Genomic DNA, 12,783 nt, shown 5'->3' with positions numbered 1-12,783 from the left:
GCCATCACAATAAAGCTAATATTGCAATAAGTCAGTCAAATAAACTTTTTAGTTTTCCAGTGCATATAAAGTTATGTTTACACTATACTGTTGTCTATTAACCGTGCAATAGCATTATGACTAGAAAATAATGTACATACCTTAACTTAAAAATATTTTATTGCTAAAAATGTTAACCATCACCTGAGCTTTCAGAGAGTTATAATCATTTTGTTGGTAGAGGGTCCTGCCTTGATACTGATGGCTGCTGGCTGATCAGGGTGGCGGTTGTGGAAAGCTGGGGTGGCTGTCATAATTTCTTAAAATAAGACAATAATGAAGTTTGCCACATCAATTCATTCTTCCTTTCACCAACTATTTTTCTATAGCATGCAATGTTGTTTGATAGAATTTTACCCACAGAACTTTCAAAATTGGACTCAATCCTCTCAAACTCTGCAGCTGCTTTATCAACTAAGTTTATGTAATATTCTAAATCCTTTGTTGTCATTTCAACAATGTATATAGCATCTTCACAAGGGTAGATTCCATCTCAAGAAACTACTTTCTTGGCTCATCCACAAGATGTTCTTACCCATTAAAGTTTCATCATGAGATTGCAGCAATTCAGTCACATCTTCAGGCTCTACTTCTAATTCTAGTTCTCATACTTTTTCCATCACATCTGCAGTTACTTCCTCTACTGAAATCTTAAACCCCTCAAAGTCATCCACGAAGGTTGGAATTGACTTCTTCCAAACTCCTATCAATGTTGGTATTTTGACCTCTTCCCATGAATCATGAATGCTTCTAGTAACATCTAGATTCATAGTCTTGAAGAACGTTTTCAATTTACTTTGTCCAGATCCATCAGAGGAATCACTACTTATGGAAGCTAAGCCTTATGAAAACTATAGCTTAATGAAATTTCTTAAATACCAAGACTTGAAAGTGAAAATTACTCCTTGATCCATGAGCTACAGAATGGATATTGTGTTAGCAGGCATAAAAACATTACTCTCATTGTCCATCTCCATCAGAGCTCTTGGGTGACCAGGTACATTGTCAATAAGCAGTAATATTTTGAGAGGATTCTTTTTTTCTGAACAGTAAGTCTCATCAGCAGGATGATTCAGTAAACCATGTTGTAAACAATGTGCTGTCATCCAGGCTTTGTTGTTACATTTATAGAGCACAGGCAGAGTAGATTTAGCATAATTTTTAAGGGCCCTAGAAATTTCGAAATGGCAAATAAGTACTGGCTTCAATTTAAAGTCACCACCTATATTAGTCCATAACAAGAGAGCCAGCCTGTCCTTTGAAGCTTTGAAGCCAGGCATTGACTTCTCCTCTCTAGCTATGAAAGTCCCAGATGGTATCTTCTTTCAATAGAAGGCTGTTTTGTCTACATTGAAAATCTGTTGTTTAGTGTAGCCACCTTCATGAATTATCTTAGATCTTCTGGATGGCATGCTGCAGCTTCTATATCAGTACTTCCTGCTTCGCCTTGCACTTTCTGCTACAGAGATGGCTTCTTTCCTTAAATCTCATGAACCAACCTCTGCTAGCTTTGAATCTCTCTTCTGCAGCTTCCTCACCTTTCTCAGTCCTCATAGAATTAAAGAGTGAGGGCCTTGCTCTGGATTAGGATTTGACTTAAGGGAATGTTGTGGCTGGTTTGATCTATCCAGACCACTAAAACTTTTTCCATATCAGCAAGAAGGCTGTTTCACTTTCTTATCATTGGTGTTTTCACTGGACTAGCACTTTTCATTTCCTTCAAGAACTTTCTCTTTGTATTCACTATTTGGCTAACTGACTGGCACAAGAGGCCTCACTTTCAGCCTATCTCGACTTTCGATATGCTTTCCTCACTAGGCTTAATCATTTCTAGGTTTTGCTTTACAGTGAGAGTATAGGGGTGCCTGGTTGGCTGAGTTAGTTGGCATCCGACTCGATTCCGGCTCAGTCCATGGTCTCAGAGTTGTGTGAGATCAAGCCCCACGTTAGGCTCCATGCTCAGCTCAGAGTCCGCTTGAGATTCTCACCTTCTTCCTCTCCCTCTGCCCCTCCCCCCGACTTGTGCTCGCTCTCTCTCAAATAATAAATAAATAAATAATAAATAATAAATAAATAAATAAAATCTTTTAAAAAATATAAATAAAGTAAGAGGACATGAACTCTTTCTTTCACTTGAACACTTAAAGGGCACTATAGGGTTATTAACTGGCCTAATTTCAATGTTGTTGTGTCTCAGGGAATAGGGAGGCCCAAGGAGAAAGAGAGAGATGAGAGAACAGCTGGTCAGAACACACAACATTTATCAATTAAGTTTACCATCTTATACAGGGGTAGTTTGTGGTGCCCCGAAACAATTACAATAGTAACATCAAGATCAGTGATCACAGATCACCATAACAAATATAATAACAATAAAAGAGTTTGAAATACTGCAAGAATTACAAAAATATAACAAAGCCACACAAAGTGAACAGTTGCTATTGGAAAAATGGTATCCACTGACATGTTTGATGTAGGGTTGCCACAAACCTTTAATTGGTAAAAAATGCAGTATCTGCAAAGTGTAATAAGGTGAAACACAATAAAACAAGGTCTGGCTATACTCTGAAAACTATAAGACATTGTTGAAAGAAATCAAAACTGACACAAATGGAAAGATATTCCATGTTCATGGATTGGAAGAATTAATATGTTAAAATATCCATACTACCCAAAGCAATCTATAGATTCAATGCAATGCTCATCAAAATAGCAATGACATCTTTCACAGAAGTAGAAAAAATGATCCCAAAATTTGTATGGAATCACAAAAGACCCTAAATAGCTAAAGTAATCTTGAGAAGGAAGAACACAGCTGGAGGCATCATGCCTCCTGATCTCGAACTATACTACAAAGCTATAGTAATCAAAATGGTATGGTACTGGCAGGAAAAGAGACACATAAGTCAATGGAACAGAATAGAGAGCCCAGAAATAAACCCACGCTTATATGGTCAATTAATGTATAACAAAGGAAGCCGAGATTATACAATGGAGAAAATACTGGAGTCTCTTCAATAAATGGTGTTGGGAAAACTGGACAGCTACATGTGAATGAAACTGAACCACATTTACATGACATATAAAAATAACTTCAAAATGGATTAGAGACTTGAATGTAAAACCTGAAACCATAAAATTCCTAGAAGAAAAGGAACACAGTAAGCTCTCTGACTTCAGTCTTAGTAATATATATATATATATATATATATACATACATACACATATTTTGACCAGTCTCTTCGGCTAAGGGCAAAAAAGCTAAAATGAACAAATGGCATTACATTAAACTAAAAGCTTTTGGACAGCAAAGGAAACCATCAACAAAACAAAAAGGCGACCTACTTACTGGGAGAAGATATTTGCAACTCATACACACAATAAGGGGTTGTTATCCAAAATATATAAAGAACTTATAGAACTTAATATCAACTACATCATCAACAACAACCTGATTAAAAAATGGGCAGAGGACTTGAATAGACATTTTTCCAAAGAAGACGACATACAGAGAGCCAACAGACACCTGAAAATATGTTCAACGGGGAAATGCAAATCAAAACCACAATAAGATATCACTTCACACCTATCAGATTGGCTATTGTCAAAAAAGAAAAGAAATAACAAGTGTTGGTGAGGATATGGAGAAAGGGGAACCCTCAGGCACTGTTGGTGGGAATGTAAATTAGCGCAGCCACTACTGAAAACAGTACATTTTAATAATGTCCACTTTTAATAATTTCTTACAGGACATATTCCACAATTTATTTCTCAGCAGTTTTAAAAACTATTCATCAAACTGCATAATAATATTTACAGTCTGCATTTTAAAAAATGAAGTCAGGCTTTTTCTAACAGAAAATTTATATCTGAATACCTGTTTTGTTAGTGAAGATTGGCTTTGCAAATTAGTTTAGATGGCAGACATCTTAACATCTGGGCCAAAAGATCTCCTGAGTTGAAAAGATAGAGGTGTAAGTTCAGGGACTCTAAAGTAGCTAGAGTTGGCAAGGCAGAGTGCTGCAGAGGAGAGAGCTGCACACAGATTGAATACCACAGCTCTACAGAGGGTCCCCCTTGAGTATTCAGGCAAATACTGTGAGGAAACTACCTGAGGCTGAGGAAAGAAATACCCCCCAAAATTAGAGAGACTAGTGCCCAGAGCTCATACCTGCCTAGTGCCTGCTCCTAAGAGCCAATGTAGAATGCTTCATAATCCACAGAGCATTGGCTAAAGAAGGAAGGGTCTTACCCAGGAGTAGACAAATTAATCCTGAAATAAACACAACTCTGGGACTGCCTAACAAAGCTTAAAAGTAAAATGATCAAACTGTTTCCAAATAAAGCAACCCTATCCCAGAACAAAGTTCAAGAGTATTTCTAAGAATATAAAAATATCTATCACCCAATAAGATAAAACTCAAAAGGTCTGACACCCAATCAAAAATTACCAGGCATTAAAATAAACAAGAAAATATATTCCCAAATGAGGAGGAAAAAAAATCAGTTGAAACCCAGAATGTGTAGAATGACAGAATTAGTAGACAAGTACATTAAAAAAATTATTATAACTGTATTTCATATGTTCAAGATGCTATAGAAGAGACTGAACATGTTAAGTATAGACTTGAAAGAGATTTTTAAAAGACCCAGATCAAACTTCCAGAGGTTAAAATTACAATGTCTGAAATTAAAATATACTCGGATTAATAACAGATTAAACACTGTAAAGGAGAAGATTAATGAACTTGAAAACATGGTAATAGAAAGCATAAAAAATGAAACAGAGAGAAAGAAAAAAAGACTGAGAATGAAAGTTAAGAGAGCATCAGGACAACCTCAGAGCTGCGGGACAACCTCAGACAACCAACTATATATAATTGCAGTCCTTCAAAGGAGGAGACAGAAAAATTTAAAGAAATAATGGTCAAAGACTTTCCAAATTTGATTAAAATTATAAATCCACAGATCTAAGATGCTCAATAAACACAAGAAACATGAAGAAAACTATGTCAAGGCACATCAATATCGAACTGCTTTAAAGTAGTGAAAAAAGAGAAATCTTAAAAGGAGAGAGGAAAAGGACACATTACATACAGAAGACAAAGAATGACAATAGTTTTCACTAGTAATAATGCAAGCTACAAGTCAAAGGACCAAAATCTTTAAAGTACTGAAAGGGAAAAACTGCCAACTTAGACTTCTTTAATGAGTAAAAATATCTTTCAAAAACAAAAGTAAAACAGAATTTTTTCCAGAAACACAAAAGTTGAAAGAACTCACCAACAACAGACCTGACCTACAAGAAATGTTAAAAGAGGTCCTTCAAGAAGAATAAGTGATACCAGATGGAATGCTGACTCTACCATAAAGGAGTGATGAGCAGCAGAAATGTTAATAAATAACCTTCATGGTAAAGATCAATGGAATGTTCATTAAAACATATAGATAGATATAGATATAGATATAGATCATCATTGGAATACTTCTCCATTTTCTTTACCATATAAGTGTCCTTACTCAGAATTTTCTGTTATAACATGCTTTTCGTCTCACTAACTACACAAAGATTTTGGGAGTCAAGGAAAAGGACAGAAATAGAGGGAAATATATAAACATAAAAAAAGAACTGGAAAAGGGTCAACAGAAAAAGATTTAAAGTGACAGAAGCCCTTTCTCACAGCCTGATTTAAACAAAAGCATTTAATTCCAAGTCTTTTGGTATACAGTATTTCCCTATATCCAGGGCTGTTCAATAAATGTTTTCTTGCACTTCTCATAGCACTTAATGCCAGTAGGATCTTTTGGCCATGGCAGAACAGTGACTGCCATTTAAGGGTCGCAATGTATATTAGAATGCCAATTAGATTTCTTTCCCTGGGTGAATTACAGAACTTTCAAGTTTGACATCTGTCTCAGGCAGAGGACAATTGAGAAAACAAGTCTGAGTCAGATGTCTGAGCACGTGACACATTCTAGAGATGTTCATTTATCATGAGTTAATTAACCAATATTTCTCTTTCTACTCTGTTTTCAGGAGGGGAAAAAAAGCAATGGAAAATATGTAAGAAGTAATTTATTTTAAATAAATTCTTTTAAGGTATATTCTATAGTCAAGAGAGTAACATTCCAATATTCTAAATCTTCCTCATCTTTAGTACTACACAGTCAATGGTCAGAAGGACATAGAATCCTGCAAAATCTGGAACTACTGAATAAAAACTACATCTTACATAAGAAAGGATATTTATCTAAAGAAGAAAAGCAGGTTAGCACATGCTTGTTAATTAAAAGAATTTCAACAAGGACTGGAGCAAAATGGATTAATCTTCAATTCCACTAAAACAGTGGTGTCCAAATATGATTCCAGAGAAGCGATTTAAGGCCACAGTGGAGGCTGAAAGGAGTTTGAGTCCTGAGAATTAAAACTGCATTCTCATTTCAACCCAAGCTATCTATGGGGATTCTACTGGATTCCTTTAAAAAAAAAAAGGGAGGGGGGGGTAAAGGGAGGTAGGTTAGCTGGTTCAAAGAAATTATTTTATGTATTTTAGAAACATCATTTTAATTTACTAAGTAAACATTTTAAGTCAAAATATTTTATATCATAGTAATACATTATTCTATTGCAAAAACCATTCCCAATTATCTTAAATAAATAATATCTATTTCTGTTTATAATAAAAAAACAAAATTCCAAGCCAAAATATTTTTGATACCATTAAAAGTGATATTAAAAAGTCATTCTAGGCAATAACAACTTTATTCTTACACTAGAAGAAACATTAAACAAAGGATTTCCTGACAAGCACTTTTATAAATTTAATAAGAAATTATGGCCTCACCTGCACAGCACTATTAAGAAAGCAGCTGTTTTGTCCTGGTTCATTTAACAAGCCTTTGGTAGGGGCTAGGGATAGCATACTCCCAGGCTGATAAACTTTTCCAAGATTGCCGCCAGGTTTCCGTAAGAATTTTACCCATGCCATTTTCAAGAAAATTTGTGTACATTAAAGCTAAGAATTATATATTTATGTGATATTTCTGATGATAAATGGGATGATGTCTTGAACTGTCCACTTAAATTCACTGTAGTCAATTACAGTAACGTAAGTTTCCAAGTCCATATCTTTCCTGATGCTGTAAATTTTTGACGACTTTGTCAAGCAAAAGTAGGGTACATAAACACTGGAGTTCTAAAAAAGAAATCTTAAAGATTTTGATATGCATTAAATTTTATAAGAGAGTTGTACAGTTAAAGTAAAAAATATTTTTTTTAAACTGCTAAAAACAATGTCGATGAACAAATAATTTTCTTTAAAGCACAAGCCATTGGTCTTGATGGTTTAAAAAACAGATGATACAGAAAGATGTTGAGTTCCCATCTGGCATGATTCCTTTGGTCATTTGTTTTCCTTATGTTTTTTTAGTAAGAAAGAAGACTCTCTCTTTCACAGGTGAAGTTATCAAAGGTGGTTCCATATTTCTCATCAATGTGACCTCAAAGCAAATCTACAAGAAAGAAAATAAATGTTTAAATAAAAGCAAAAGCTAATCAAGAATGGCTAAACAAGAAAATTCCTACTTTACTATTTGAACACAAATACTGAATATATAATCATAAAAGGATTATAACTAACAGTGTTCTAAAATACAAAAAAGAAGACATTATTCTTCATTAAAATTTTTTAAAAATATCAATGTGACATCAATCACTACCTATTTGAAGATTTCAGTGGTCATTGATTTCATAAGGAAAATAGTCTAGAGAACACTGTAATTAAATTAGATCTCAGGTAGTATTTTCAAAAGTACTAACTTTGTTGTCAACACTAAATTGCTTTGTTTATTAAAACAAATACACGTACAGATACTCTATGTTGTTACCTGTCTTGAACAGAATATTATTTTTCCAAGAAACTCTGTAGATTTTACATAAATTGGTATACATTAAAACTCAGAAGCCTTAAATTGATAAACAAATCTTAGTGAACTTAGCATGCTCCTGAGTAAAAGGACTTTAAACTTCATTAAAAACAAGTATTACTAACAAAGTCTTGTTTAACTAATTAAATTTCCTTCCTATGTTCATTCACTCAACAAACACTTACTGAGTCAAGTACTGTGCCAGGCAGTGGACTAATTTAATAATGAGGAAAGGCATACATTAATAAATAACAAATTGTAACTGTACTAGAAGAGTTACGTGCTGAGTGCTAACAAAAACAATGCAAGGAAAGAGGATGGGAAATGCATATAATGTGAGGGAGCTTGCACTTTTAAATAGGATAGTCATGGAAAGTCTAATTGAGCAGGTTATCTTTGCACAAATATTTGAAGTAGGTGAAAATGTCACCTGAGAGAAGGCATTTCTAGCAGAATGAATAGCATGCTTGACATGTTGGAAAAATAGTAAGCAGCTCAATGTGGCATGAGAAATATAAACAAAGAGGAAAAGATGAAAAGGAAGGATGGGAAACAGATCATGTGGGGGTACTAAAAGCCCTCTGTAAGGACTTCACCTTTAAACTCTCTTAAAGTCATGAGCTTCATTTTCACAGCACGGAAAGATAAGACAGAATGGCACGGATCAGTTCAATACCATTGGTCAAATACCCACAAAAACAGGAAAGCACCGAGGAATAAAGAAGCATCTTATCTAAAGAATTAAAGTCAGGGCTTGTTTCCAGCCCCACATATTAGCTCATCACTTATTAGCTGTTTAGTCTTAGATAAATCCTTGTCCTCTCTGATTTATAGTGTCTTCATCTATAAAATGGGGACAGCAATAATAGCCCTGATTAACATAGGTTAAATGTTTCAGGAATTCTAAAACACTATACTATGTTAGTTGTTTTCTTTTTATTTTAACTCCGTGGGTTGCAACCTTCTCTAAAGTGATCTAAATGATTCCCAAACCTTTCATACAAATTAAGTTTTTAATAAATGCGTAATTTTACCACATTAAGGGAGCTCTATGTTGGTAGTAAATTTGTATTTTTAATGAAAGAATCCTTTTGAAATAATATTCTTTCATCATTTACTAGGCACCATGTTTGCACCATGAACTGTCCTAAGGTATACGAAATAATCCCTACCTTTACTGAGCTTAGTTTGGTGAGAGGCAAAGACATGAACAGATAACTTAAAAATACTGTGGCTTCCATTCTTGTGCAAGACGTCGAACTAGTATATGCTTCTCTGGTTCCCTACCTCCAGCCCACGTCTGGAGATTACAGGAAGGAAACCTTAAGGATACCAAAAGTAACTGGCTTCTAAAGTGGGAGGGAAACAGTAGCTAAGATAAAGAGAGGGCCAAGTGTCACATACTAGAAAAGATCTTTCTAGTTAAGACCTTTTCCATTCCTCACATTTCTCTGGGCAGAGAATTCCCACCTCACACAATGCAACGAAACGGGAAGTTCAGCTACCACCCTACTGCCATCTGGAGGGTACGGGAGATTATAACAGCAGAAAAGCACTAGATCACAGGCAGTTTGGGAACGGTAACAAGTACGTGCAAAGACCCTGGGTGTTCTGCCCTCACCCCTACTTCTCAAATAGAACAGAGGACAGTAGGATCTGGGGAAGATCATGCTGCTAGGCACAGAAACAGAAAGTTCTTTTTGGAACCAACGCTCAAGCTGCATCACTCCAAATCAAGCCCCTCTACTCACATCCCACCTCTACTCACTGAAATCATCTGAAGAAACACAAATGAGAGGGAGTGCTTTCACCCTTTTCATGTAAATATCATTAGTTTGTAACTTGGTACTCCAAGAAAAAGAGAAACAGACACTTGAGGGGGACCAGCACTATGAAACAAAAGCTGAACATTCTATAACAGAAAACAGAGTGAACAGACCAAAGGGAACACAAATTTAAAATAAACTAAATAAATATCCACCAATTGAATATGGCAATTTTTTAAAAAACTACTAAAATTTTGTAAAAGAATGAGTTAACTAGGGGCGCCTGGGTGGCTCAATCGTTGAGCGCCTTCCTTCAGCTCAGGTCATGATCCCAAGGCCCTGGGATGGAGCCCAGCATTGGGCTCCCTGCTTGGCGGGAAGCCTGCTTCTCCCTCTCCCACTCCCCCTGCTTGTGTTCCCTCTCATGTTCTCTCTCTGTCAAATAAATAAAATAAAATCTTAAAAAAAAAGAATGAGTTAACTAGCAAAATGAATAGAAGCAAAAACCATATCAATGAGCAGTAAGTTCAGGTCAGGAAATTTTCCTACAAAGCACTAAAAAAGAAATAAAGAAGTGGAAAATATAAACATTTTGAAAAAACTAAGAGGCATGGATGAAATCAATACTATCTAAAAGGATTCCCAGAAAGAGGATAAAGTAAATTGAGTAAATACTTTTAGAAATGACTAAGATTTTTCCAGGATTAAAGACCAAAAATCTCAGAGAGATATAGAAAATGATAACTCAAAAAATCCAAACATGATGTGGGGAAGAAAGTAGGATGAAAATTACGAAGGCTTAAGCTGAAAAGAGAGAGAGAAAAAGAGATTTTCAAGCCCATTCATAGGCAAACAATAGAAAGAAAAAATAAATCCAAAAGTAAACTTTTGTAAAAACTAATGTAACATAAAATCTTCACAAGCCTGATTGAAGAAAGGAAAAGCGGTATGTAAACACCAAAGAGATTGATAAATAAGAAATGACCACAGATACATAAGCAACCAAAAGACTGTAAGAGTATGACTTAAGTCTTAGGGCAATAACTTTTAAAATCTAAAGGAATAGGTAATTTCCCAGCAAAATACAAATTAACAAAATTAACCCAAGAAAAAGTAGAAAACATTTTTAAAATCTAGAATAATATGGAAATAAAAGTTCTCCCACTGAAAAAGCCACCTGGATCAGATGGATTCAAAGTTCAATTTTACCTAAACATTAAAGAACTGTTAATTCTAACATATTACTACAGACCAGAGGGAAAATAATATACAAAGTATCCCAAATCATTTCATGAAGCTAACATAACCTTATTATCAAAACATGATAAACCTCAGACTAATGTGACTTGGATACAAAACTTGTAAATAAAGGACTAGCAAACATAATCTATCAATGTGTCAAAAGAATAATGTACACTTTTTAAAAGAATAATAATCAAGGAGGGTTTATTCTAGGAATGCAAATGTGATTCTATATTAATTCTTTCAATAAATACTTGGGAGGTTATGGAGAAAAGAGCTAACACAGCAATGTTTGTAACAGCTGAAAGGTGGAAACAAGCCAAATGTTTATCAACTAATGAATGGATAAACAACATACGGTATGAGTATCTGTGTATACATATTCATAAAATGGAATATTATTCAGCCATAAAAAGAAATGAAGTACTTTTACATGCTACAATATGGATGAACATTGAAAACATTCTAAGTGAAAGCAGTCAGGAAGGACCACATGTTATGATTGATTCCATTCATACAAAATGTCCAGAACAGAGAAATCTACAGAGACAGCCAGGAGATTAGTGGTTGCTTGGACTGCAGAAGTGGCGCTGTAGAGATGAGAAGGGAAGAGTGAGAACTAAAGGGTACAAGGATTCTTTTTGAGGTGATGAAAATGTTCTAAAATTGTGGTGATAGGTTTACCTTCCTGTAAATACACTAAAAACCACTGAATTGTACTCTTTCAATGAGTGAATTGTATGACAAGAAAAAAGAAAGGACAACATAGCAGACCAGAGATTGCTATCCTTAGAAAACCTGCTTGCAAGGTTTTAGGCTTTTAGAATTTAAATTTTTGGGAGTATTCCACCACAGTAACTAGTGAGAGTTGGTCACTGTATCTAAACTGTGCAAACAATGTGGTTTATCCTGAACACCTGCTTTCCTTCTGGAAGTCTGGAATTCTGGTAACATTTGAGGTAGAGGATAACCATGTGACCCCCTTCCCAATAAAAAATTCTACCGACTGAGTCTCTAAACCGCTTTCTGGTAGACTGCATTTTACATATGTCACAATTTGTTGCTGGAGGAATTTGTGTGTTTCATGTGACTACATTGGAAGAAAACTAGGAGAAACTTGTGTCTGATTTCCACCAGAATTCACCCCATGATCCTTTTTTATTTGCTGATTTTGCTTTATTTCCTTTTGCTATAATTAAAAAAGCATAGCAATAAGTACAACTATATGCTGAGTGCTCAAAATTCTACAAAATCACCAAACCTAGGAATGTCAGGAATCTTGGAGACCTCAACACAGAAGCTTTATGAAAGTAATTAAGAGGTAGTTTGTTTCTTTCCATCAGCTGGCAAAAACTTAAAAGAAACACTGTTGGAGCTAAAGGGAAAGAGGTACTTTCCCTTATTGTTGACTAATAAAAAAATGTAATTATACTATAATACCCTTGTAGCAATATTATATCAACCTGGCAACAACTGTTAAAATTAAAAACACACTTCAATCTAAAAACCCCAATACTGAGAATCTATGCCTCCCCCCAAAACTACTACCTTATTGAGATATAGTTGATAGGTGCAATAAAAAAGGAAAGAAACAAAATGAATGTCCATAAATAGGGACATAATTATATAACAGGGTGTTTTTGAATGACAAAGGCAAAATGCAGAAATGTAATATAATCCTGGGGCACCTGGGTGGCTCAGTTGTTAAGCGTCAGCCTTTGGCTCAGGTCATGATCCCAGGGTCCTGGAATCGAGCCCCACATCGGCCTCCCTGCTCCGTGGGAAGCCTGCTTCTCCCTCTCCCACTCCC

The 12,783-nt window shown here is 35.2% G+C and overlaps 1 protein-coding gene across 2 annotated transcripts in view; it reads right to left on the bottom strand.

The window, feature by feature from the left end:
* The window catches only part of USP53 (ubiquitin specific peptidase 53), a 66,405-nt gene that overhangs the window by 43,853 nt on the left and 9,769 nt on the right, over positions 1–12,783 (bottom strand). For both annotated transcript variants that reach the window (XM_078069182.1, XM_078069183.1), the window contains exon 2: positions 6,885–7,551. In XM_078069182.1, the coding sequence (XP_077925308.1) occupies positions 6,885–7,028 (144 nt within the window). In that variant the 5' untranslated portion in view covers positions 7,029–7,551. The remainder of the gene's footprint in view (positions 1–6,884; positions 7,552–12,783) is intronic.

The sequence above is a fragment of the Halichoerus grypus genome, chromosome 3, assembly GCF_964656455.1.
Source record: "Halichoerus grypus chromosome 3, mHalGry1.hap1.1, whole genome shotgun sequence".
Classification (NCBI taxonomy): Eukaryota; Metazoa; Chordata; class Mammalia; order Carnivora; family Phocidae; genus Halichoerus; species Halichoerus grypus.
This window is presented reverse-complemented; position numbering and strand designations above follow the sequence as displayed.